The sequence below is a fragment of the Panicum virgatum genome, chromosome 9N (assembly GCF_016808335.1).
Source record: "Panicum virgatum strain AP13 chromosome 9N, P.virgatum_v5, whole genome shotgun sequence".
In the NCBI taxonomy this organism is placed as follows: Eukaryota; Viridiplantae; Streptophyta; class Magnoliopsida; order Poales; family Poaceae; genus Panicum; species Panicum virgatum.
Window position 1 is genome coordinate 62,545,135 of NC_053153.1, and position 25,588 is coordinate 62,570,722.

At 41.6% G+C, this 25,588-nt stretch overlaps 3 protein-coding genes across 18 annotated transcripts; 1 reads left to right on the top strand and 2 right to left on the bottom strand.

Annotated features, from left to right (window-relative positions):
• Nucleotides 1-1,795: 1,795 nt before the first annotated feature.
• LOC120689233 (atherin-like) lies at nt 1,796-4,547 on the bottom strand. The gene is made up of 6 exons (XM_039971547.1): nt 4,540-4,547; nt 4,335-4,438; nt 2,562-3,042; nt 2,291-2,405; nt 2,121-2,166; nt 1,796-2,001 (listed from the first exon to the last, which is right to left on the bottom strand). The coding sequence occupies exons 1-6, from the start codon at nt 4,545-4,547 to the stop codon at nt 1,994-1,996; spliced, it is 762 nt and encodes a 253-aa protein (XP_039827481.1). The 3' UTR covers nt 1,796-1,993.
• On the bottom strand, nt 4,497-13,886 carry LOC120693160 (peptidyl-prolyl cis-trans isomerase PASTICCINO1-like). Its single transcript, XM_039976567.1, has 20 exons — nt 13,533-13,886; nt 13,270-13,354; nt 12,929-12,998; nt 12,382-12,479; nt 12,067-12,189; nt 11,384-11,416; nt 11,035-11,093; nt 10,319-10,400; nt 9,683-9,841; nt 8,590-8,647; nt 7,338-7,486; nt 7,145-7,242; nt 7,000-7,069; nt 6,841-6,900; nt 6,366-6,422; nt 5,941-6,009; nt 5,733-5,810; nt 5,228-5,329; nt 5,071-5,142; nt 4,497-4,991 (listed from the first exon to the last, which is right to left on the bottom strand). The coding sequence occupies exons 1-20, from the start codon at nt 13,604-13,606 to the stop codon at nt 4,707-4,709; spliced, it is 1,881 nt and encodes a 626-aa protein (XP_039832501.1). The 5' UTR covers nt 13,607-13,886; the 3' UTR covers nt 4,497-4,706.
• On the top strand, nt 13,878-22,291 carry LOC120693161 (CST complex subunit STN1-like). Of its 16 annotated transcripts, XM_039976574.1 has the most exons (7): nt 13,878-14,133; nt 14,961-15,630; nt 16,484-17,913; nt 18,333-18,383; nt 19,237-19,295; nt 20,639-20,701; nt 21,553-21,671. In XM_039976574.1, the coding sequence occupies exons 1-2, from the start codon at nt 13,964-13,966 to the stop codon at nt 15,448-15,450; spliced, it is 660 nt and encodes a 219-aa protein (XP_039832508.1). In that variant the 5' UTR covers nt 13,878-13,963; the 3' UTR covers nt 15,451-15,630; nt 16,484-17,913; nt 18,333-18,383; nt 19,237-19,295; nt 20,639-20,701; nt 21,553-21,671. The 16 variants fall into 16 exon arrangements, 13 of the variants coding, with proteins under 13 accessions (XP_039832508.1, XP_039832504.1, XP_039832506.1 ...); XM_039976570.1 differs by having other exon boundaries at nt 16,484-18,383; XM_039976572.1 differs by having other exon boundaries at nt 18,333-19,295.
• The last annotated feature ends 3,297 nt before the right edge of the window (nt 22,292-25,588 follow it).

A 25,588-nucleotide genomic window follows, 5' to 3' on the forward strand; every position in this document is an offset into this window, starting at 1 on the left:
TAATTTGAGCAGCATATATTCAGACTATACATATAGAGTAGCAGGATTTCAAGTTGTTGCAGTACAAACTAAAAAGAAAACTGGCCTAGCCTAACTTAGTTTGCTTGACAGAAATAACAATGAGATAATTGTAATAAAGAATTACCAATCATTTCACCAAAAAAAGCCTAACTTTTCCGGCTTCAATTGCTTGGGCCACCAATGTCTTAATCCAAAACTGCAGCACAAGTGTCAAGTCATGCAACTCTGCAGTGCCATCAAATTAACAAGCATTCAGAAAGGTACTTGTATTGAGGAAGGGACATGCGTGTTGCAACAGCCTTAAAAAAGAGTAGCATGCACATTTAACATTCGAGAAGAGAACCTAATAATAAATGGCACCACGTAAGATGCAGAGAGATGCTGTGTCTAACGGAACAGGATTTAACTTGGATCACCAAAGCAAAGAAACATTCTAGCAGAACACAAGCCATGGCTACCAGTGTGCAAAGCTGCCTGCAAGCACTGAGCCCACAGCAATATGTACGTTCTTGAACAAACCAAAATGTTCTGTAAAGGGAGGAAAGGGTTAACATATCCTGATAAAAGGAGTTGTTAACAGTATCAGCTGGACCACTTTCAATTCTCAAATTTGCCTTCAAAAGTTTTACTGTTGCCCAAATTACTGATGCTAAGCCAGAGATGCTAATGAATGAAATGTTTTCGGATTACACAAGTAACTAACCACATTTTTCCTGAACTCCAGCATAGAAACTGCATTTTACTACACTGAACTCCGGCACTCTGCTGCCCAGAACACACAAGTGTTGCCCAGAGCACTCCGGCAAAGTTTCAGTTGGTTCGGTGCCATATATTCCATTGCCTTGATGGTAGAGGAACAAAGGAGCAGCATATGCTCCTGGAAATGAAGGAGCAGCATATGCAATACTACACCATACACCAAATTTTTTTTAAATAATGCAGGCATCACATAAATGTTCTGTTGGAAATTCATATTCATATAGCGGGATGCACTGAACGAACAAGCTTCTTACTAATTATCGCAGCAAAACTCGCATGTGGAATGTGTAAGTCACTCCGTCATAGAAACATCAAGAAAACCACAAGAAAAATCAATAAGTTCAGCACCTGGAGTTCAAAATGTATCCATCTGGCATTACGTCTGCTGGATCTTGGAGCACCCCATGTCCTGGCTACAGTTCGACGGCATCGATTACCCACGCCGTAACCCTGGAATTAATCTCACAAGGTAGAGTTATTAACCAGATCGCTACACGGCATGAGCACATATGCAAGCGACTGAAGCTTTGGTCGAAGTGCCAAATGAACCAAGAAAATGACATCCAGAAACACACTTAGCCTGTTAGCCAGAGTTGGTTCTAAACATTCATGCATTGCTGCATAAACAATTTAGTTACTGAAACTTTGAACCAACTGTATGAGACATTGTTTACTGATTGTTTGTTTGTTGTTTTCAAATATGACTTACAAAATAAATAAGTCAATGAATCTGGTAACGCAAAGTGAGACATATATTATTACTATACTTTTTGTCCAAGACAGAGTAATTTTCCTCCTCACTCTGCCATTCAACCACATCTCTTAAGAGAGTAAAACTGGTTTTAGGCTTATAGCTGAATCTCACTGCAATGAGCATCAGACAATAGGCATATAAGTATCTGTATGCATATGCAAGTCAAGATCCTCGTTAATTTATTTTTGTTCTCATCAATGATTAGCAAATACTCACCAGAGAGAAGCATCAAGAGCATCTATGCATGAGAGGTGCCATGAGTGATGCTAATGGCTCGCGTGCTCCTGGCACAAAGACAATACAAACACCATCACTTCACCGCATAAGCATCCCCATAGCTTGGCACAAAAGCTGATCGAGTGAAAACACAAAACAATGGCATGGCAAGACAATGCTATGACCATTTCAGCATCTCCGCCCACATCTGCATAGCCTTCTCCTCGTCGAACTTCTTGGCTTTCAAGAACCTATGATGAGACATTTGTCTGGCAAGTTTAGATCCTGGCATAGTGGCATTTACCAAAAACTAAGAAAACGATGCAATATTCAGAAACCAAGAACACGAACCCTTTCTTCCCCCACATACCAGACATATTCGTCACCAAATTTGGTAGCGTGGGCAGGAGAGAACCCTGCGCCACAGATTGGAGCAGGAAGAAACGGAGCAGTGGCTCAAATCTCAGGGCCAAAAAGAGATTGCATAATAGAAATACTCAAATTCCCAAAACCTAACTCTGAGATTGAAGAAATCCTCACCTGTGCGCAGCAGCACGAGGCCAGGCATGGGCGAGCCGCGGAACGCTGGGGAGGCCGGAGGGGCCCGCTGGCCTGGTGCGCGGAGGCCGCAGAGTGAGGGGAGGATGGAACACGGTATCAGGGGCGGAGCCATCGTTTTTTTCATCGTTAGGGGACTAACCATACAAATTTCTATAAAAATTTAATTAAAGTTTAAATTTGTAATGTAAATTTGGGGGGATCGGGGGGCCAGGCCCCTGTCCGCCCCCCCTCTCTCCGCCCCTGAACACGGCAGTTGCCCGCTCCGTCGACCTTGGAGGCGCCCACGCTCACGGGTGGGGCGTGAGGGGCCGGCGAGCCCGGAGGCGCTTGTGCTCGAGGGTTGGGGGAGAGAGGAGCGAGCGTGAGGAGAGGGGATTGCGTCGTCGATCCCAGCCCACCGTGTCCGCCGCCGTCGTTCGCTGCGCGTGGAGGCGGGGCCCGGCGTTGGCTCTTCTGAGGCAGCGGCCGCGGGGCCGCTTCTTGTGAGGACGGTGGCCGCCGGAGGCCACAACCGGCGCGCCGCAATGCGGCGGCGGCGGCGGCGGCGGCGGCGGCGGCGTGAGGCTGGGATCGGCGCAGACGGCGGGCGGGGGTGGCGTCGATGAGGGGCGGAGGAACCGCTGCGGCGGCGTTTCTGCGAGGGCGGGGGCGAGGTGGATGGAGGGCGTCGAGGCGGTTCTGCGAGGGCGGGGGCGAGGTGGATGGAGGGCGGGGGCGGGATTGAAAGCGTACTGCGGAGAATTGAAAGCTTAAAAGATGAAAAAAAAATCTCTTTTAGAACATCTCGAAGAGCTTTTCCAAAATATATTTTTTAAATTATTATTTAGAGAGTTATTTGAGTGAAAATTGTTTTTCATATCTTTGTTTTTTCTAACAGCTCTTTTATATCTTATTTGTAGTCTAGAGAGCCATCCTTACTCTATATCTTTGACTAACATATAATCCGGAATAAAGGGTATCTATCTTTGAATAATTATTTGAAGAGCCTGTTGGAGGCTAAATTTTTATCAAAATCTCTATTTCTATAAATTAGAGAAGATATAAAAAGTCTTTTGAAGATGCTTTTAGAGTCTTTTTAGTAGCAGAGAAGAGATAGAGATGTGGGTGCCCTCAGTGGGGGGTGGGGGTGAACACGCGTACTATGTAATAGTGGTTGGCCACTACTCCCAACTACCAACGGGAAACATCTGCTAGCTTCACGAAGCTGGATGTGTGAAAAAAAAACAAGAAGAAACATGGGAAATCATCATCACTAGGTGTATAGACCGCGCATTTGCGTGGCTAGTACTGAAAATTCAAAAATTTGTATGTTTTGTATCCTTACTTAAAGATTATACTATTTTTACCATACATCATCCTGTTCATTATCGTAAATTATGTCTTATTGTTGGTTAAAACAATTCAAATATGATCTACATGTGACAACAAATTGATTTGTTGAGCTTTAGTAATATTATGCATATAATTATTTTTATTTTTGTTTTATTTTGATTGATTATTATTAGAGTTAGTTTGTTAATAGTATATGTTTGTAATTGATACATAACTAAATGGTATTATAGGCTAATTTTTATCATAATGGCAGTGGTGGGTAATTTTTATTTTTTTTATTTTTTTCTGATTAATGTGGGAATTTCTAGACTTTGAGAGCGAACATGAAGGATCCGTTTGTTAGCCAAATAATAAGATAATAGATTGCATGCCGTAGAAGACACCACACCAGTGGCGAGTGTTTGCTGCCCATATTCCCCATCAACGAGCGCTGACAGACAGACAGAGGAGAGTACGAGGGGGCGATGAGCACGCAGGCGTCAGGATTCAATGTCAACCCATTAGTTTCCAAAAAAAAGAAAATTCACTGTCATTTGTCAACCCTCGTTAAGCAACACGCAGCACGCTACAGGCCATCCTTTGAATGGCCTGGCCTGATCTTCTAAAATGTGCCAGGACACGGCCCCCGGAAAAAGAAAATTCACTGTCAAGATGGATACTCCCCCTCTGCTCTCGTTCGCTGTCCTATTACCATCCGACGTGCACTCGTACAGCGAGCAGCAGCCCACCGCCACCACCTGCAGCGAAAGGACAAGCCATCGCCCTCGGACGAGCGCTCGTCGCACCAGGCGGATTCTGCATATTCCGCGGAGGCATTTGCAGAGCTAACGATAGATTTGCCGTGGCATCACCATTGCCCAAATGAATGCATTTTACATTTGCAGAACGGCCGGTACCTCCTCATTGCTTCTCATTTACATCACTGGTTGCATTTTACACATGGTTCGTTTCCTCCATACATCCAAACTTTTCGTAACAAACTTTTTTAAAAGGTTTTTCGCCGAGTAAACCAAATGTCAGACAGCTCGAATCGTTTCCCCTTCACCGCTATGATCCTGGAACCTCAGAGTATCGTGCACCTGTTGAGGCCAAGAGACGAGAAGATCCTCCTCGCAGAAGGCCACACGCGGCCGAGCAGTCCTGGCCTCTCTTCCTCGAAGGCATACTCTGATTCTCCGCTCGGACTACCCTTTGTTTCCCCATCTCTATCAGCACTTGTTCCCTCACCAGAGGCTTTCGCGTCGTCCGAGTCCTTTACACCCTCTGATTCTGCACCAACTTCTGATATCTCTCCGGGCTTCTTGTCAAAGAGCCCCTTGAACTGCTTCCTTGCCTTCCTTTCAGATTCCTGATTTACAAAATGTCCATCTGATGTCAGCCCCGAATTTTTGAGGGTGTGGGTTAAGGTCGCTCTATTGCACAAATACCTGTTCCTTTTGTTTAAGTTTAAGAAGAGCAGCTGTAGCATCTGGCTCTGATGACTTATCGATGCTAATCATCTGATAAAGAAGCACAATCACACGTAGCTTAGGGCAATGGTTCGTGTTAAAAATTAGACATGCACTTAAGTATGGTGTCACTAACCTTCTCAAAATCATTCCTTGCGTCATTGAATTCCCCAAGTAACATGTAGGATGTTCCTCGCCGATAAAGAGCTTTCACATGCGCAGGATTTGCTTCCAGAACCTGCTCAAAAAGTAAATGAAAATAAGTTGCCCAATTTAGCTTCAGCATCACATAGTTTAGGGCAGCGATGCATGCTATGTCAAACAAAATGAATCAGCTAACAAATTCATGGGCTTGTGCTACAATTTGGTGTACCGTGTGGAAGCACATATGTGACTGCTACTATTTTCCAGACATATGCATAATTTTCAAACCAAGAGGGGATTAAGTAAAACTGAAACTGAACATCATAATTCATAAACATACTATCACCAGTATTTTTTTATATACGCAGCAAATGAAATTCGTTTGATACATGCAGCAAGGAAATCCTTTACAACACTAAAGCCAAATTATCATATACAGACTATTAAGCAAAGGCACTTATTTCAAAATATCTACTAATATTTTGAGAAAAAAATACCTTATTGCATGTTTCAATGGATTTTCTGTATTCGCCCATCTTCTGGTAGCAAGCAGCAACATTTAGATGTAGAGAACTCTGCATGTGTAACAAAAGAGAAGGTAAATAAATCTTTTAATATGCTTATTGGAGGAGGATGTGCCAGAAAATGGTCAATTGATCCCAAGCATCAAAGTATCATGGTAGGAGTGAAGTTGGATCATCATACTCTTGAATTGGCAAAGATTTTTCCCTCTTCATCATCATGGGGATGCACGTGGTTATACTCCCTAAGCACCTTTAGGCATAGAGGTAGAAGTGCCAAAGTTAGCAAAACATTTGGAAATAGTTTTTAACTTGTATCAGGCAAAGAGAAAACATGTACTAGTGAATATAGAACATGTACTAATGGAACAGCATGGGAGACCATGCAGAGGCAAAATAATTGAAATTGCTGCAAAGATGTAGATAACAAGATCAATAACACAAAGAAAGAGCAACACCTTCCTTCAATCATATGACAAATATAGCAATTCAATTAGTAACCAGAACGAAATGTGCCTTCACCCACTATCTATATGACTACAAGAGTAAGTCAATTATGATAAACATCAATTTGCCGTATACAAATTCCAGATCCTATTGGGGCCATACCTTATCATATTTTGCCTTTGCAAGTTCGAACTTTCCTTCTTTAAACAGTCTGTTACCCTGAGAAAAGCCTTCGATTTAGAAGCAGTCAAGCAGAGCAACCACAAGTGTTTGACAGCAGATTCATAATTATCACATATCATGTAAACAAGTACTGGCTGAAATATAGGACTAAAGCCACCGACAAAACCAGACTCAGATAATGAACTAATGTAAGCTTAAAGGCTTCTATATGTTCATACTAAGAGCACCTTAAACCAACTGAACATCTTGAGAAACATTGCTTGTATTTCCTTTCTGCTATCATTCCAAATAGCAGCGATCAATTTGTCCACAGAATGGAAAACAAGGAAGTTCTACAATTTTGATGGGTAATTCAGTTTGTTAATGTATGCACATTTATGCAAAAATGCACTTATGACAAGCTCACAGGATACAAATTGGCAAGCAAAGCATAATTAGTTTTAGTTAGTATTACCGTGTTCTTTATTTTGTCCGCCTCATCCATGATTTCTTCAAAGGTCAAGCCAGTCCAATCCTAAATTAAATTTGGAATAGTTGTCAGAAGAAAGAAGATTCAATAGTACAAGCTGCTTTGGTGTTAATGAAAGCAAAGGTATATAAAAAGGTCCATTACCTTGGGCATTTCAAATCCAAGTAGTTCGATTTCCCACTGAACAGTAGCTCCTTCAGGAACATTTGCTGGCCTGTTGCAACCACAAGAAACATTATTCAAAAATCTCCATTACAAAAATGGACTCTAATATAATTTTCGATACAACCTTGGGAACTTATCATATGCAAAATCTGGAGGGCAGGTGACAATAGACTTTTCACCAGGAAGCATTAGTCGAACACACATTTCAAATCCTTCAGGAACCTACAAAATGCTTTGCCAATTTGTAAATTTAACAGCAAGATTTCATTCAACTGATCATTGTATAGTGTGACAAAGGTTAATGTGATATTACTTACCAAGCCTTCTCCGGAACAGAACTCCAATGGTTCACAATCATTATCAACTCGTGTATCATAAAATACCGATTTTGATTCATCAAGGAGCATACCCTTATAATGCACTCTTAATAAGCTATCGTGAAGAGGGCAGTCCATTGGAAATTCACCTAACATTTGTAAGGAACACAAAGAAGTACAACTACATAATATAATCAAAACAAAGAACAGTAACACAATCAAAGATTAGAATGTTTTACATTCCATCTGCAGGGTTTATTTAGTGAAGAACCTGCAAGTTTTTATTAAACTATAAATAAATAACAAACCACTTTGTCTAATTTCACATTACTAATGCTGCCTGTAACATGAATTTTGGTTGTTTTTAGTGCACTCAGATTAACAGACACCATTAATCATCTCATTTCCATCTCATGGAATGAGAAGAGATATAAGTCAACTCGACTTGTTCAATATTTGGATATTGGTTGGTCCTGCATGTTTGAGAAAAAAAAAATGGTTGGTGACCAGGGGATTCTGGTGTCCATATTAGCAAAAATTCCATATAATCATCTATGCAGTACATAAATTTAGGTAAACCTGCAAAGCATCTCAATCTCAAATTCATCTTTGAAACAGACTATAAAAACAAAGTGTTACGGTTAGCGCATGATGAATAATGGTGGATGGACTGCTTCTATTTTGTTCTTGACATCTAGGATGAATTGACATCTGATTTCTATTTTTTTTTGCAGGCCTACTTTATGATCTTTTGATCAGTTTTTTTGAAACACTGCAACATGCTGCATTCACAAAATGGGATATCAGAACCCCTGGATACAAAATCTGACAGCAAAATATAAATAGCTTAAATCTAGTTAAAGTAGAAAAGCTGACGAGTAGGGGTCCATTTACATTCACTCGCTCCCCTTTGTCTTGTAGCTATGTAAAGGTAGCCTTTGTGTCAACAAAACCAAGTAGTAGAAAAAGAAATCCCATATTCACCAGTTTTTTTTAAAAAAAAGAGTTATCTTGCCCCTCACACAAGTATAACACTAACCCAAATGACATAAGTAAAAAGTTCCAATTTTCCATAGGTCCAATAGGTGAATTTTGGGAAGGGAGAGATTTGAACCATGAATTTGTGAAAGGTAATTTCGTTTGTTCTAGAGAAGTTATGAAAATAGGTGGTCATAGTAGACATAAGAAGAAACTTCCATCCTCACAAAAAAGCATATGAATTGACATAAAACAGAATGTTAAGGTTATCTACCTTTTCCATCAACTACACGCCGTTTTATGAGGCGACCATCACCAAGCATGTCCCTAACCTGTTAATGAATCCAGCACACAAACTTTAAATGCAGTAGGAGAATGTGATATTTCCATAACAATAGAATAAGTACTATTTAAAGGAAAGATTGGTCTTAATCAGATAATTTAAATGCATCAGAACTCCTAAAATACCATAATCTCTCCCATCAGCAGAATTAGATATGAGAACCAGAGCAATCTATTATAGCAGGAACCCTTCATGCCTGACCAATGAGCACATAAAGTGATTTTTGGAACTCAAATATTGGACAAGCATATCTGGAAATTTAGAGGTCATAACCTTGTTCCATTATTACATTCTTTGTTTCAATCTACCCAAACGTTGTAACACACTCTATTCTAAGTCTCAAGAAACATCAGATTCAAAAACTCCTTAAGCGAATGCATTTTATTAATGGAAAAATTTATTCAAATAACACCAATCATAAGAATTTTTAAACAAGACCGCATAATAGTTTCTTAGTGGTTAGTGAATTGCAGGTGATCACCCAAGTACCCAACCTTCAAACACTTTAAGTTGGTGTAGGGATGCAAGCAGGCCGATTTATGAAATGGTACACTCAATCAGTTCACCGCTCACTTAATTTGTGTTCCAAGGTATACACATGGTTAGTAAAGCAAAAGAGCTTAGGATGGGCCGATGATCAGCATGACTGGGTTTGTATCTCTAAGTTGGTGGCCTAGATAGGAGTACTGATACACTACAGCGGTCTTGATATGAAATTATCTGCTACAATGAACAGATTAGGAGATGAATTGTGGCTCTAGTGACCTTGATCTAGAAACTCTTCAAATAATTGACATGGTGCCTTGGCCTTGCCACTCATAACCCACCATGAAATCATTTTCATTGCAGTGCTCTGGTGGACATGGTAACCATCTAGTCAAAAAACAAAGAACTGCCACAATGACTAAATCATCATCAAGTCTAGTCTATTCTCTGAAGAAACAGCCTAGGACAATCATGGGGTGCATGAGCATAGCAAAAATATGGATAACAAAATGAAACTACCAAACAATCATAACAATACCTGAATAAACTGAATCAGTTCAACATCAAAGTGAACTTCTTCAAGGCCTTCAAGTTGTGGCATTAGTGAGGACTTTGTCAAATAAGTACTGCTAACAAAAATAGTCGCCTTTTCCTTTCGTATCATTGTTCCAATACCCATCTCAAGCCCTTTAGGTACCTAAACTAGAACAGTAACAAGGATATTGCAACAAGCAGTAGTTAGGGGAACTTGAATCAAAATGAACCATATATGCTCTTACTGCAAATTAAATAAAATCATTGTCAAGTTTAGAATTATATTACAACCAAGAAGCTAGCACTACAGATTGTTCCACTGAATTAACTGCTAGATGTTACACAGTTCAAGTATATGAAAGGAAAACAAACAAGCCAAACACACATCATCCACTGTGCTACAAGCAAGCTACTAAATTTCTATATCCTTGTAAAGAACTTCAAAAGAAATAATGTAACATTTTATCTCCTATAGTCCTATGATGAGTGCTATGAGTTCTCAAAGTTGTAGAATATTCTACAATAGAAGAGTTTGAAGAAGTACACTGTATCTTTATCCTGCTACATGCAACAGAGATTGAAGAAACACATAATATTAATAAATCATATGTTCCTATACATGCACAAGAATACCACTGACCTCAGATTTACCAATAGTAAAGAAATATGCCTCTTCTTTACTGGGAATAATTTCTTTTCCATCTGCTGTTCTTGCAGTTATCCTGGAAATGTCAAACAATATCTAACTTCAGATAATATCCAGGCAGGCAAAAAAAAAAAGATCATAGGTCACATGTATGAATGTGTCTTCCACGAAACTATTTCAAACAGAAATTGCAATTGCAGAGGGCAGGGAAGATAAGATAATAAGAATGCAGTCAAAGTACATGAAGACTGGCATACATATTAGTTTGCACCAAATACATTAAATTCCATGGTGCTAGTACTAGCTAATTGTTGATGCCAAGGATATATTGGTCACAAGTGGATACCCAATGGGTCCTAGGTAGTGCCTTAGTTCATTTGCAACCCCTTTTTCTTGCTTTGAAATCTGGATTAGCTCAATTGAATGAGTTTTGGGTTGACCCAATGATCCAAAGAAAAGAAGGCAAAACTTGCATACCCAATCACGTCTAAAGAGCAATTTGTACAGACACGGTGCAACAATAAATGCAAAGCATGAACCACCCCACTCCTCTCCATGCAAGAAATCCACAGTATAGGCAATCATATTGACCATTTCTAAGCACAGAGATTAAGCAGCTGACGCAGAGAATGAAAGCATATGAACGAATAAAGCTAAACCATGGAATGACTAGATGAGCATTCTGCATATTCAAAATGTAAATAGTTTACCGTGCTGTTATTTCATATGGCTCTCTAGGTGTTTCCCATCCCTTGCCTTCATCAATTATCTGCCATATTCAAGGGGAAAAAAGTTTGTCACAGAGATGAAGCATCCAGCCTCACATACTACACCAATTATTGTCCTTGCAAAGAAAAAAACACTAGACCATTTATTGAACAAACCCACAAAAAAGGAATCTACAATGGCAGTTAAATAAATAACACTAACAAAGTTTGAAGAAGACAAGGACTATCTTAGCAGTACTCCAAGCAAATTGGAAGAAAAAAAAAGAATTCAGAATCTGTCTAGCTGAATAATAGAGCATATTTCCTGCAATCATATGAGGAGGCTGTTCACCTTCTTTACAACCCCTAAATCCTCCGCCACAACCTGACAGAAAATAAGCAGAATGAGTAATCAAAAGTAGCAAATACATATTTCGAATCTCATTGGTTCTTCAAATGTTAGGTTGGAAGGCTGCCATGAAATCAAGAAATAATCGAGACAGCGACTGCACGAGAGAAAATCTATTTCTTATCTATGGCGTAAACTTGACGAACTGCGCTTAAGTGAACCAAGTACCATGGTAAGACTAAAAATGCTTGTTTGCATGAAAAAGTTAATATCAACAGTTTATATATTCGATGCAACCAATATTAGTCAGGAAAAGAGAAAAACAGATCATTAAAATTGATAAACAATGTCGTATGCGATGAATAAAATTATGTTCTACTACTTATTGGTATAATGGCTAAAAAACCTATATTCTAAGTTAAGGACAAGTGTTGCCAGAAAAGAAAAATGGTAGACACAATATTATTTGGGTTATGAAGATATGTCATGACAACAACCACGTTAGGTACCCTGCGATCCTGGACACTGAGTCATCACTTATATTGACGATATCCCTTTTTGTAACAAAATATTGCGTACTATTTCTGAAATCATACGTGCTGTATATAAAGTTACTAAAATAGATAAGTAAACTATTTGCCAAAAGTGCTTTGACATTACTCAAGCAATCATTTAAGGAGACTAACCTTGGCTTTAAAAAAATCCAACATTTCAATCTCAAATTGAAGTTCATCATCTTTTGGAAAGCCATCAGGAGCTGCAACTGGACAATCGTCCTCGGCATAGTGAACTTTTGGTTGCATTTTGAACTGAAAAAGGAAATTGTAAGAGAAAAGCAGAAAGGGAAAAAAATCAAAAATGAAAAAAGTGCTTCCATTATTATTGACATGTGCATGTTTGAATAGTTGCATTCTCTCTGAAAATGAGTATTGTCTTCTTTATCTTTATAAGAATAAAATTGCTTATAAGAATTAAATGGTTTTAGCCAGTTCAAAAAATACCATAGCAATTTCACCCTTCAGCATTGTTGGGAAGCCTTCAGCAAAGCCTAGGATCATCTTGCTCTTCCCTAAGACAAACCTGAGAGGGATTCCTTTACCTGTAAATTATAAGAATAAAAAATAAGATGATTTAAAGCGCAAGTAATTGAATTGACTACTCATATAGATGTGGCAAATTTTTGGGGTGCAAAATTCATGTAACTATGTTTTGGACGGATTTCAGCTTTTTCTTTCTCAAATTGCATACATGCCAACAAAAACAGCAAAAAAAGAATGCTTGCAACATAAAATTTAGAATCATAACTATGCTATGAAAACAAAAATAAACCTCTCTTGCCCTCTGCGACTGAGAAATTGTCAGAAATGGAAGCAGAATACCTCATCTCAGAGCGGAGGGGAAGCAAACTATAGTTAATATGAAGAAAATATGGAAGCAACAACATTCTAAGAAAATAAGAATTTCTAAATTCAAGGTTATCTCCATGATTCTGTGCAACATATTTGCAGTGTATGCATAAGTGAAAAGTGCAGAAAGGTATTGCATCACCTCCATGCTCTCTTCTTGTAGAATTGACAACAATACCATCCATTGTCCGAGTAGTGCAATGAATTATAACCTGCACAATTATTACAAATGAGCAATATTTGACTGCTTAAAATTCCATATGCCTACAATCGCAAAAACAGTACTGTCTTAAAACCATTATGAGGGCAAGGAAAAGGTGCAGTCATGAACACTCGTCATGCATGAAAAAGAAAAGATTCTGTGATATGAAAGCTGTATGAGAATATTTCAGCAAAAGAGTTTCATTTAACCACAAGAATAAGTTGTTAATAAACATCTACAGAGCATTATAGGAAGGGGAGGTTGCAGGTGGACGTTGTAACCTGATCGCCCTCCGCAGGGGTAGCATCTCCGCTCCCAGACCGTATGAGCCCCTTCATCAAGCTCCCAGGGGTGAGTTTCTTCCTCCTACCGCACAACACAAACATCGCGTCATCACAAGCAAGCAGCAGCAGTTCAACCAACGAAAGGAAAAGCTGAATTGCAAAATAATAATACATCCGGAAACAAAACACGCAACTAAGTTACGCAATTGGACTTCGGCACTTCGCGAACTTCAGAATCCAGGGGGCGGGCAGGGACTGACCTCTTTTCGGCCGCCTCCTCGGCGGGTGACTTCTTCTTCGCGGGCGGCTGGAGTTCGCCGCCGTCGTCGGCCATGGCCGAAGCTAGCTCCCGGAGGATGTGCTCGCCGGCCGGCGCCGCGTCGAAACGAAGGGAAGAGGCAGGCCAAGGGTTCGATCTCTTCGCCAATCAAGGGCTCCGTGCGCGAGCGTCGCTGCGCATTAATGGCCGGCAGGCGGAGCAGTTGCGGTAGCGGCAGCGCTGCTCACCTGTGGAAGCCGGTGGATGGTGGTGGTGGACTCGCCGGGGGGGGGGGGGGGGGGGGGGGTCGCCGGCGGAGAGTCCAACGAAGCTTCGCTCGCTGCTGGCTAGCTTTGACTTGGGTCGCTCGGTCCAGTGGGCCCTCCTGCTCATCAGAATGGGCCGCCCTCCCGTTCCAGGCCCAATATTCCTATGGCAGAACGGGGTGAAAGCCGGGCGCATGCTGCTCGCAGCACTGGCTTCGCCATACTCCTCTCTTCTGCGGCGACGCGGACTCTGGCAGCCACCGCCGCGCGTAATCGTCGTGCGCCGCCGACGCGGGGCGGTCGAAGAGACCTCGGCAACGACACCTCTCCCCTAAAGTAGGTAAGTAACTCAGAGCAAGGGTGGTACCCTTCCTTTCATCTCGTCTTCAGTTCGCCTCGATAAACTCTTTCGCCAACAGCCCAAGAGAATTGGGAATTGCATATTATTTGGTTGCTGTTGGTAATCGTGCGTACATGTAGTAAATTGATCCTTTATGCATCCGGCTTTTTAATCATGTAGAGGCACGGTGGTGAATTGGTGATTCATGGAACTACGGTAGTATGGGAATATTTGAGCTGCACATCAGGTGTTCGAGGAAAGGACCAACCATATATAAAACAAAATAGTGTTGATAGAAGGCGAGTGGGTAGCTGCCTACTTAGGCATGGGATAGAGAATGAAATCAATCAGCAGTGCAGATCGTTCCCTGTGATTAGGAAATTAGGATGGGTAGCTGCCTACTTAGGCATGGGATAGAGAATGAAATCAATTGCCAAGGAGCTCATGGGGCAGTGGCAAACGCCACTGGCCGGGAGGCTCCCGCCTAGGGTTCGAAGCCTGGGTGCGGCACCTCAAACTTCAAGGGTCTCCCTTGGTGTATCTCTTTCAAAAATAAAAAGAATGCAATCAATCAGCAGTGCAGATCGTTCCCTGTGATTAGGAAATTAGGATAGGAGTGAATAACACTTTGAGATTTGTTTGCGTGTTTTGAAGGGATGTGGTAGTTTTTCCTTTATGCTCATTCTGTATTAAAACAAGTGTCAAGCTCTTCTAACATCTCTTTCCTAATATTTGCAGTATATGTGCTAGTTTTTCCTTTATGCTCATTCTGTATTAAAACACGTGTCAAGCTCTTCTAACATCTATTTCCTAATATTTGCAGTATGGACCCTCCTCTTCATCTCGTGCACATCAAGATTCTCGCTGCGGACCTTCTGTCCCTTACCGTGCAGCAGACTTCACCGCCTTCCTTTCTTCGCCGTGGCCGTACGGTCGCTCGTGCAGAGCTTGTCGGAATTGTGATCTCTCGTGACCGTAGGGAGAAGTTCCTCCGCTTCTTGATCGATGATGGCACTGGCTGTGTACCGTGCATCCTATGGTTGAACCACCAATATCTAAATGCAAACACTTCCTCCGGGCCATCAGGTTCTGATCCTACTGCAGAGATGGCATTGAAGATGTCAGAGGAGGTGCGTCTAGGCACTCTTGTGAGGGTCCGAGGAAAGATTGTCATGTATCGTGGTGCGATCCAGATTGCTGTTAGAGATGTGGTCCTGGAGAAGGACCCCAATGCAGAGGTGTTACATTGGTTACAATGTGTTTGCTTGGCCAAGGAGTGCTATGATCTGCCACCTGCTCAAGGTGCCACTTGAATGGAATCTATGAAGTGTAAATCTCTGTGCTTGCTGGAGAGCAAATCTCTTCTTACATGATCAAGTTGTGCATAATAATCCTTATTAATGAAATACATTGGTTGCGGGAGATTCACACTGAATCGAGTACTTGGGTTGTTTGTAACTGCATTAAGAAGTCTAATGCAGCATCACCAAGTGGTAAGATTCTACACTTGGGACCAGACAATAGCCATGTGTTCGAAAGTAGTTATGTGTTTATCTTTCAGTTGAGAATTGAAAATTAAGAAGGGCGGGCCTGGTGCAGCGGTAGAGCCTACCGTCTGTAACCGGAAGGTCCCGGGTTCGAGCCCCGGCCTCTACACATTTGTGTGGGTAAGGCTTGGGGCTTAAAAACAACCCTTCCCCAGACCCCGCACAGTGCGGGAAGCCTACGGCACTGGGTACGCCCTTTTTTTGAGAATTGAAAATTAATTTGAGTTCTCAGGTACCAATTTAAGTGGATGTTGACTCTGAATGGTACTCCCTAGTCCCTCCATCACAAGTTATAGGTCATTTTGGTTTTTGTATATACATAGCTTTTGCTACGCTATGTGTAGATACATATTAAAAGCTATGTATCTAGAAAAGCCAAAACAACCTGTAATTTGGAACGGAGGGAGTACTAACTAACAAGAGATCTGCATGTCATTAAATTAAGGAGGAACAAATACCAAAGTACAAATGACTGGTCCTTAATGCTAGCAGTATTCCAAGTCTTGAAATTGGATGCATCATATATAAATTATTGCGTCTACATGTCGTGGTCCTCAAGGGCACAACAACTTAAAGAAATCCAAGCCGAAGATGAATTTTTATCCTCTTTTAGACTCTTATTTAGTATATGTACCGTTTTATATGGAATTCACATTCGTTGAATTGTAGTTTCAACGTTCTCTACTCATTTCTAGATGCTGCTGTGTTTAAATGCGGTTTGTTATGGGAAAATAAAATATTCTGGCTCTATTTCAGTACCAAAAGTTTGGTTTGCAAAGTAATTAAATGTTCCTGACAGATTTCCCATCACAATCTCCTTCAGATCCAAATTCCTTATTTGGATTGAGTGCAAAAAGAAGTTCTATCTTTCCCAGTAAGGACTTACAAACTCTGATTTGGCTGATGGTGAGAATGCTTTGCGAGCCAATGTTTATGTTAAAGTTAAACTTTAAGAGTGGCTTTTGCTTGTGTGCAGGTTTGAAAAACCCATGGACCAAACTGTTGTTTCCTGTCAGCTATATATTGCTTCTCCTTAAAATTTATAGCCCTATCTTTAGTTACACAATGTTTGAGTGGAGTCTGATTAAATCTTAGAATCTCCTCAGCCTTTCATGACACATAAGTTGGACAAAAAAGATGCAAAATTGCATGACTTAAAAGTATCTGTTGTTCAATTTGAGCTTGGGCATTCAGTTCTTATTTTTGTCACAGCTGCTAAAAGCATGCACCATGCATTGTTCAAAGCATTTTTTTACCTTCACATTGACAACGTATTGCTGTAAAGATAACTTTAATCTCAGATATACCATCATCTCTAGGACAACATTCTTTTTTTTCATACTGAAAGGACAACATTCTCTTATTTTTCATACTGAAAGGAAAACATTCTTTCATTAGCTAGAAGTTACAGTATGTAGTCATAACTTTAAGGAAACTTGTCGTCTTTAGAGGTCATTGGACAACTTTTGATCCAGAATGGACCCATTGGGTTCAGAAAGTTGGCACCTTCTGATGATTCCCACTTGCCTTTTCTCCTCTTCTCTCCTGCTTTATCCATGGAGATCTAAATCTTTGCATCAGAATCTGCTGAGACCACCCCAAGGGAGGCATATCAAAAGAGGAGCTCAGTAGTACAATCATTTCTCGCAACATTCTTCAGTCACTTGGTTGATTCCCTGTATATGCACTTCCCTAAAGGCTTCCTTTTTAGCACGCCAAAGAGACAGCCCATGTTATTGTGTTGCTAGTAAATTTTCCAATCTTCTACATGGTCCCTTTCTAACATATTAGTATGCCACTCACATGCTTTCGAATATGTTGATTGGAGATCATTAGCTTCTGAAACATGTAGTTAGACCATCATGGACGCTTAAAAATGAATATTAGGATAACATTTCTATTCTCCATATTTATGTTTGTATATGTATGCCTGATCCCAGGGATGTGCATGGATTGGGAGCTGGAGACGTATAATGTGCTTGGCGACCATAAACAAGGCCGTGTTGGTTTATGTTTTATATCTAATTTCAAGAATGGAAATATCTCATCCAGGGAACATATTCTCGTGACGTTTCAAGAGATCGTTATGTTACTTCGCCCCTAGGGGACCAATAAACTTCCCTGGATCTTATGATCTTTAATTGTTTATAGTACTTGGATAAGTAGGATGCCTTAAAATTAAACCAGAGAGCTGTTCAGACTTGCAACACGGAATCCACATATATTAGAGTAAGTACAAATATCATTGTTCTTTGCTTTATGTTTTACGATTCTGTTTGAGATCTAAGTGTCTTCTTAAATGTGTTATATAGATGTTTTACTTTGACAAATTATGCTTCTTTGCTAATCCTGTTTTTTCTTTTGTGGTGGCGAGGGTCTACTATTTAACCCTTAAAAAACTGGAAATATATTCCCTTATAACCTATAGAATTTTGCAACTGCTCTCTTTCTTAATTATGCATTTTGCTCCTCTCAGTCACCTGCTGTCTTGCTCATATTCCGTATACAGTTGAGAAACCATTTAAGGTAAAAAAAAACTGTGTGAAACATAATTTATGTTGTTTCTTTCAATCTAATCTTGCTCTGGGTAGTCTTCTGCTCAACCCTCCTCAATGAAACCATGTCAATGGAATGTTCATTCGTCCTAGGAACATCAAGCAGTGGGATCATAGCTTAACTTCAGAGCTACAGTTTTTAATGTGAGTACTGAGTGTGCCAGGTGATTGATCCGGTTATAATTTTAGATCAGTATGTTATTTTTCCTGTAGAAGCGAGGCCAATACTGAAGCCTGGTAATGATTAGATTCTGTAAGAACTTCAATAGCTCTAGCAAACCCATCCACATAGCACATTCTGCAGCATGCTTGGCGAGTAAAAATGGAAAAAGGAAATAGTGGCTTCAGACGCAGAGGCCAGCCAAGCAGTAGATACACATGGAAACATGTAAATTTGTTCCCAATATTGCGGCCATGGTGCATGTGACTCCATGTGGCGCAACAGAAGACCGGTCAGACAACCATTGGAGAGTGGAGACCTCAGCTACACAGCTGTGTATGTGTCATGTGTGAGTGTGTGTTGGAAGCTTCATGCTCATGAGCCTGGTGTCAACTCACGTGTGCAGTGCACAAGCTTGGACTGATGCCTGGTGGACTGCTCCCAGCAGCACTCATATGTAGGCAGAAATAATTAGTGAGGCCGCAGTAGCGCATGCATGCTCTTGTTCTGCTGCTCAGACTAGCTGGGCGCCGCTGCATTTCTGTCTCTGCATATCTGGAACTGGAAGTCAGATGGTTGACGTCCCACATGCTTTATTTATAATGCATTGTATCTGTATTACTGTACAAAGACACTTGTATTTAAGGCGATGGAGAAGGGTGGTTGTTTGGATGAAAAATAGTTCTGTTATGAAGTTAATATATATATCTCTTGATATTAAGTATTAGTTTAGGATTTAATAAGTTGATTTGTACTACTGTCTTGCCTTTGAATGTTTTCTTCTCTAATCTCTAGCTCTCAATGCTTTCTAATGTTTACTGGCATGCTTACTTGCAGCGGTGTTTCGAAGATATGGTAGTGTCTGCCTTTCATCAGTCGGGCTACAGGTGCCCCTGGTGAGCAACTTACAGTTGTCCTTTGCTAATCGCTTATAAAGCAGTGCTTACTAACTTAACTAGGCTCCTAGCATATTCAGTAAACGTTACTCTTCTCAAACTTTGTTTCCCTTATTTTGTTTATAGAGATACAGTTAGAGCGCCCCACCTAACCAACCCGACCATAAAACCCAGGTGTTATAGTGGGAGGGGTGGGGGCTTTTATCCTCAGTCCAACATTCCCCCTACGGCGTGCGAACCCGGCGTAGCCCGCAGCAGGTTCTAGTGCCCGGCGTAGCCCGCAGCAGGTCTCAGCACACGAGAGACGCAGGGGAAATCGCGCAGCGGAAATTGCGTGGCCGGGAGGGATCGAACCCAGGACCTCAGCTCTGGTACCAAGTTAGAGCGCCCCACCTAGCCAACCCGACCATAAAACCCAGGTGTTATAGTGGGAGGGGTGAGGGCTTTTATCCTCAGTCCAACAGATATTTTTGGGGCTACTAGATCTGTCTTTAAAATCAGTGTTCCTCGCTAGAATTGATATATATGGCATATGTGGTTCGAGTATTTAAGAAGTGACAGGGAGTTGTTCATTCGAGTATTTAAGAAGTGACAAGGAGATGATAGTGCGTCTATCTGTGCTGACTGCTGAGATGAATGAGGTGGCTGCAGTGTGTGGCAGCACTGTTGGTTCATCTGCACATAAGATGGTGTCCTTTGTTTATTAATGCAGAAACATCTAAATCTAGTGCTCAGAGCCATTCCTATCTCTCTGTCTCTCTCTCTCCCCTACCGCAGCAGCCCCAGCCTCCATGGCAGGATGAAAGAGAATTGAAACAGGTCATGCACATGTGACATGTGGAGTGTGTAAGAGTTTGGGGGAAAAAAGGAGTGGTGATGGTAAATTCACATCTTTACACCTCCTTTACGAGCACTGACTTTAATCAGGTCTCCCTTAATGCTCTGCACCCTGACCCACCCCCCTCACTCAGGAGGAAATGTTCCCTGAAAAGTTTAGTTCCCCGGAAAAACACTGCAGCGCTGAAAAAACATTGTAGCACACTATATTATTTTTCGTTTGTTTGTGATAGATATTGTCCTACCATAATCTAATTAGGCTCAAAAGATTCGTCTCGCAATGTACATTAAAACTATGCAATTATTTTTTTTTATTTACCTACATTTAGTACTCCATGTATGGGTCATTTGCTACATTTAATGTTTCGATGTGATGGAAAGATTGGTTTTTGTGGGGGTTTTTAGGGGATCTAAACGGGGCCAGCACCTTTTCTCGTCTGCTTTTTTTGGGTGGTGTCGCATCCGCCCCCCCACCCCACCAAAATTGCATTGATTTCCTTTTTCAGGCTAGGTGGAGATAATGTGGCGGGTAACTGATATCATGTGGCGAAGGATCTCAATTTAATCAGGTACATCCAACTGGCCATAAGGTGATGCTGCGCTAAAATCAAATAGTACTTGCAGCTCTTCTCGATGCAGCAAGGAACATACATAAACAGTGATCTATATTCACGTGAGCTCAATTCTTAGTCTACCTAGCTAGTTTCATACTGTAGTTGCATATATAGGGCCTTATGCTGTTGCTTGCATCTTTTTCATTTAAGTTATCATGAATGGTTTTGTGGCATATAACAGTGTTCCAGAAACAGCCAGTTACCACTTACAGCCGGGTGCACGCCCAAAATTTTGAACACCTCCCAGCATTTTTTTTAAGAAAAAATGACCTGGTAAAAACGTCTGACACCTAGTCTCTCTGTTCAAAATTTCTTCTGACAGTTTCTAGTAACCTTACTTTAAATGTGCAAAACAAATAATTTCAAATCTTTAAAAATTTAGGAAGATGTTAAAGCAGCAACTTCCCCCAATGACAAGTGGCTGAATTGACAGGTTGTCACTTTATATTATAACAAAGTTGCATGAAGCAAAAAAAAAAAGCTATATTATAACAAAGTTGCATGAAGCAAAAAAAAAAAGCTCGGATGGTCTGATTTATAAACCTATTCCAGCAGAAAAATCTGCTACACAAAATAATTGGGCCCAAGTATCTCAAGGTAACCAACGAAAACTGTTAGATCCTCTTGTCCAAAGATCTTGGTCTTTTCTAATATGCCATGCATGATACCATCAGCTTATTTTTAGGCCTCATACATATGCATGTAAGAACAAAGGATCCTCTCACTTTTATCTAATATGTAATGTGATGATCCACAGCTAGCTCATCATTTCTCTTTTGTTTTCTTGGGGTGTTTATATGATGCAGCCAGTCAAAGGTAGATCTGGACCTGCCCAGTCGCCACAAATGCAGTGGGCCACATGTGGGATGGGGAAAGGTCATGTGATCCACTCATAAAATGTCTCTGCAGCACATCACGTACACAGGTTTGTCACATATGGAACAGAATCTTCCAAGATATTCAAATTCTACAGCCAATTGCCACACCACACGAATGCGTCTGTTGATCATCACAAATAAATGCTTGCACGTTAAATTTGCCTCCAATCTCCCAGTGGGTTATGACCTATGAATTTTTTGATGCATAGATGCTAAAGCTGATTGCAGCTACTGAGCTAGATAATGCAAGATGTTTGCCATCAGGCCGTTCACACCTCATTGATGCTTCTGCATATGTTATTTGCAGGTTGTGGTATTTGAGTTACATTGCCATTGTCCAGGCCTGCCCTGAATTTGATGCATGCACTCGAGTAAAGGGGTAGAATATCTCAGCTGATGCTTTCCAAATATCAGAAAAAGGAATGAGGAAAGGGATACAGGAGGGGCTGCAATTTCACTATCTCCTTTGCACGAAGGCAAATATCCACATGTACTGTGGATAGCGTCCAGCTTTTAGGTTCAGCTATATATGGATTTATCTACACTATGTTCATCCCATTGTTTGTACTTCCATGCATGTTTTTTCTGTTTCAAATGTTTCGTGGCATTTCCTTTTATGGAGAGTACATCTACATGGCCTTGGCAAATGTAAATCGTGGTCAATGTATATATTTGCAAACTTTCTCTGGTCTCCAAATTCCAAGAAGAAATTAAGAAACATTCAGTAACTTCCCAAGAATACGGAAACTTTGTTCATCAAAAGTGGGTGGGTTTGTTCTTTTGCAGGTGGATCTGAATTAATGGAAGCAATTACAGCAGGTAGCACACCCATGCATGCAGCCCAATGAATGGAAGAGCAGTAGAAAATTGATGCTGCATCAGAATGAACCCATCAAAGGAATACTCCCTCCATACCCATAATTCTTGACGTTCTAGCCTACATGTGTGCGTTTTCTCAAAAGTTGACGTTCTGGCCGCGCGGGAGACTGGTTTGACGCGATTGCCCCTGTCCATTCGGTTCCACTCCCGCATGCATGCCGTCCGCTCCACTCCCGCATGGCAGTAGCATTGATATCGCGCGTGGGGCGGCTCTCCTCGTTTCTCTCCCGCGCGCATTGATGCCGCCGCCGTCGTCTTCCAGCGCCGGCAAGGGTGCGGTGTCGTCGTCATCTACAACATGTTCTACTTACCGATCGAAAAGCAAGGATGCAAGGAAACAAGAAAGCAAAGAAGCAAGAAAAGAAGCAAACTTACCGATGTCCTCCAGTAGAGCCTCGTTGAGGTCCAGTACAGGCACGTTTAGATCGAAGGCCATTTGTGCGGGTGTTTTGTTTGTGTTGCAATCCGGCCAGGCGTATAAATATACGGACCCAATCGTCGTCCAAGCCGAAAACAAGGAGCGGCACCAAAAACTTCCAGCGAAAACGCGAGCGCGAAAACATCCACAGAGCAAAAATCGCAGGGAATCGAACCTGCGCCACGACGGTCACAGCATCCACCACGCTGGGCTAGCCAGCCCGCCCTTGGTTTGTTTCTCGGGTGAAGCATACCGCAACTACATTTAATAGGGGTAGACAGGGAAAAATTACCTCTAATTAATGATTCCTTGGTTACCACAACCATGTCCTAAACGTCAAGAATTATGGGTATGGAGGGAGTATAGCTTTGTATATTCCACTCCTATGATTATCCCTCTCTCACTTCTAATTCCTGTGTCTTGCATAGAAGTCACGGGTATGCCTTGAAACTTGAGAAAAAAAATAAAGACGTATGCCCCTTGTTCCTTTCTCTGGAAACAAAACAAGATACCTCTGAGGAACCATATAGCTAGAAGATGATGTGGTTGTGAAGAACACAATTTGGTCACAAAATACCACGGGGATATATACCATACCAGTCAGGACTCTGGGCCAGTATATAGTACACAACATATATGTTCATCTTCTCTGAAAAGAAAAAAAGGAAATTTTATATGTGCGTCCTCTATGAAATTTGATGACTCCAGAGTTGAGAACCCAAGCATGCATGCATTTATCCCCTCTTGTGTAACTGTACTTTGCCCTGGCCTTACATGCAAGCCAGTGTGCTATCACGTCAAATCATAGTGCTTATAAATGTAGCTGTGTATTTATGAAGGTGACTTTTGTATCTGTTTTAAAGAGGAAAAGGTTGTAGAAATAGGAATCCATAACCTCAGTTGTTGAAAATGATCTTCCTTTAATTTGCAGTAGTTATATATGTGTCTTGACATTATCCTACTCTCTGGTGAACTACTGAAACGAACATGGCACCATTTATGTCATTTCGAGTGATTTTGGTGATCGAATGACAACACAACACTTGGACTAATATGATTGTTAAGATGACCATTCTCAGGATTTTAGGTTCAAGTGATGACAAAGAGAAAGAGAAGATAGGTTAGCGGACGGGGGTCGAGGGGGAGCCGCCCCTCGCGGGTCTCAGAGCAGCGCCCTGAAAGCTCTTCGGATCAGGAGCACCGGAAGAACCGATGCTTAAGCATCGGTGCATCTGACGCTTGTCGGAAGAACTGACGCTATGATGTTTGGTGCAGGAGGGAGCCGAAGCCAAGTCAGCCCATAGGCACCGGTTGAATCGACAGTCCAAGAAAGGGCATCGGTGCATTGGGCGCACTGTGTACCAGAGACGATGTCAAGTGCCCAGGAGAAGTTTCTTCAGCACCGGTTCAACCGACGGTGCATCGGATCATACCATCGGTGTAATGACGTCAGCGCCCAGGAGAAGATCCTTAAGCACCGGATGAACCGGTGATGCATCGGTACAAAGCATCGGTTCAACCGGTGGTTACTGTGTCAGCTGTCAGGAGTTCAACGGCTACTTCGTCTTATGAGTGACCGGTTGAACCGATGCTACCCCAGCCAGAGGCATCGGTTCTTCCGGTGATACGCAGATTTTCAGCTGACCGTTGGAGCAACGGCTACAAGACTTGGTGGCCTATATATACGCCTCACCCCGGCCATTTGAAGCTTGCTGGAGTTGCTGAACATCCCACACACAACCAAGAACATCTCCAAGCCATACAAAAGCATCAAGATCATATCCTTAGCCTTTAGCACACTTTGAGAGTGTTGTGTATAGGATTAGCTCTTAGTGAGTGAGATTGCAAGGCTTCGAGCCTTTGTGCTGTGGTTCATTAGCGAACCAAATCAAGAGCTTGTTGCGCCGGCACCTTGGAGCGTGGACCTCGCCGGCAACGTCATCGACCCTCCGACTTGGTGTGGAGCGGCGACGACATCTTTGTGCGGGGGACGTGGAGACCCCCATCCTTTGTGGAGAAGCTCCTTAGTAGAACCCGGGGCCAAGGTGACCGTGATTGTGTTCACGGAAGAGACTTGGTGGCCGAGTAGCAATACTCTTAGTGAGTGCTACAACAACGTGGATGTAGGTGTGCCTGTGTGGCTAACCGAACCACGGGATAAACACCCGCATCAAGAGTTTGCTATCTCCTATCCCGCTCATTAAGCTTCCGCATTTCATAATAAGCAATTTGTGTTCCTTTACTTTCATAGAATAGTTTCTTGATAGGAAAGGCTATAGGTTGCTAAACTCTTTTGGGATAGGGGTTTTCACACTAGAACAACCTAGTTGCACATCTAGATAGCATGTTTTAGTTTAAGTTTTGTGCAAACTAGTTGGAGCTATAGGTCTAAGTTTTTAGAGTGCCTAATTCACCCCCTCCCCCTCTTAGGTTAGAGCACCCGATCACTTTCAACTACTATGTCTTTTTTACATAAGAACTATATACATTCATGGCAACTAATTTGTCTATGATGCCACCAATGTGTAATACTAATTCATATATGGAGTGGTATATAGCGTGGTAAGATATATATGGGGAAAAAACATTGCTGGGATAATAATGTACTCCAAATATATACGTATATGTTTCTATGGACATTAAGTACTAGAACCAGAATATAAGATT

What these genes read in the sequence shown, in the direction of transcription:
- LOC120689233 (XM_039971547.1), bottom strand. An exon ending in GTACGAGTGCACGTCGGATG is followed by an intron (nt 3,043 to 4,334) that starts GTAATAGGACAG and finishes AATTCTCCGCAG; the next exon opens with TACGCTTTCAATCCCGCCCC. An exon ending in CCTCGTGCTGCTGCGCACAG is followed by an intron (nt 2,167 to 2,290) that starts GTGAGGATTTCT and finishes TCTGTGGCGCAG; the next exon opens with GGTTCTCTCCTGCCCACGCT.
- LOC120693160 (XM_039976567.1), bottom strand. Translation starts at nt 13,606, where the DNA reads ATGGCCGACGACGGCGGCGAACTCCAGCCGCCCGCGAAGAAGAAGTCA. An exon ending in GAGGAGGCGGCCGAAAAGAG is followed by an intron (nt 13,355 to 13,532) that starts GTCAGTCCCTGC and finishes GTTGTGCGGTAG; the next exon opens with GAGGAAGAAACTCACCCCTG. An exon ending in ATTTAGGGGTTGTAAAGAAG is followed by an intron (nt 11,094 to 11,383) that starts GTGAACAGCCTC and finishes TGAATATGGCAG; the next exon opens with ATAATTGATGAAGGCAAGGG.
- LOC120693161 (XM_039976568.1), top strand. Translation starts at nt 13,964, where the DNA reads ATGGCAGAACGGGGTGAAAGCCGGGCGCATGCTGCTCGCAGCACTGGC. An exon ending in AACGACACCTCTCCCCTAAA is followed by an intron (nt 14,134 to 14,960) that starts GTAGGTAAGTAA and finishes TAATATTTGCAG; the next exon opens with TATGGACCCTCCTCTTCATC.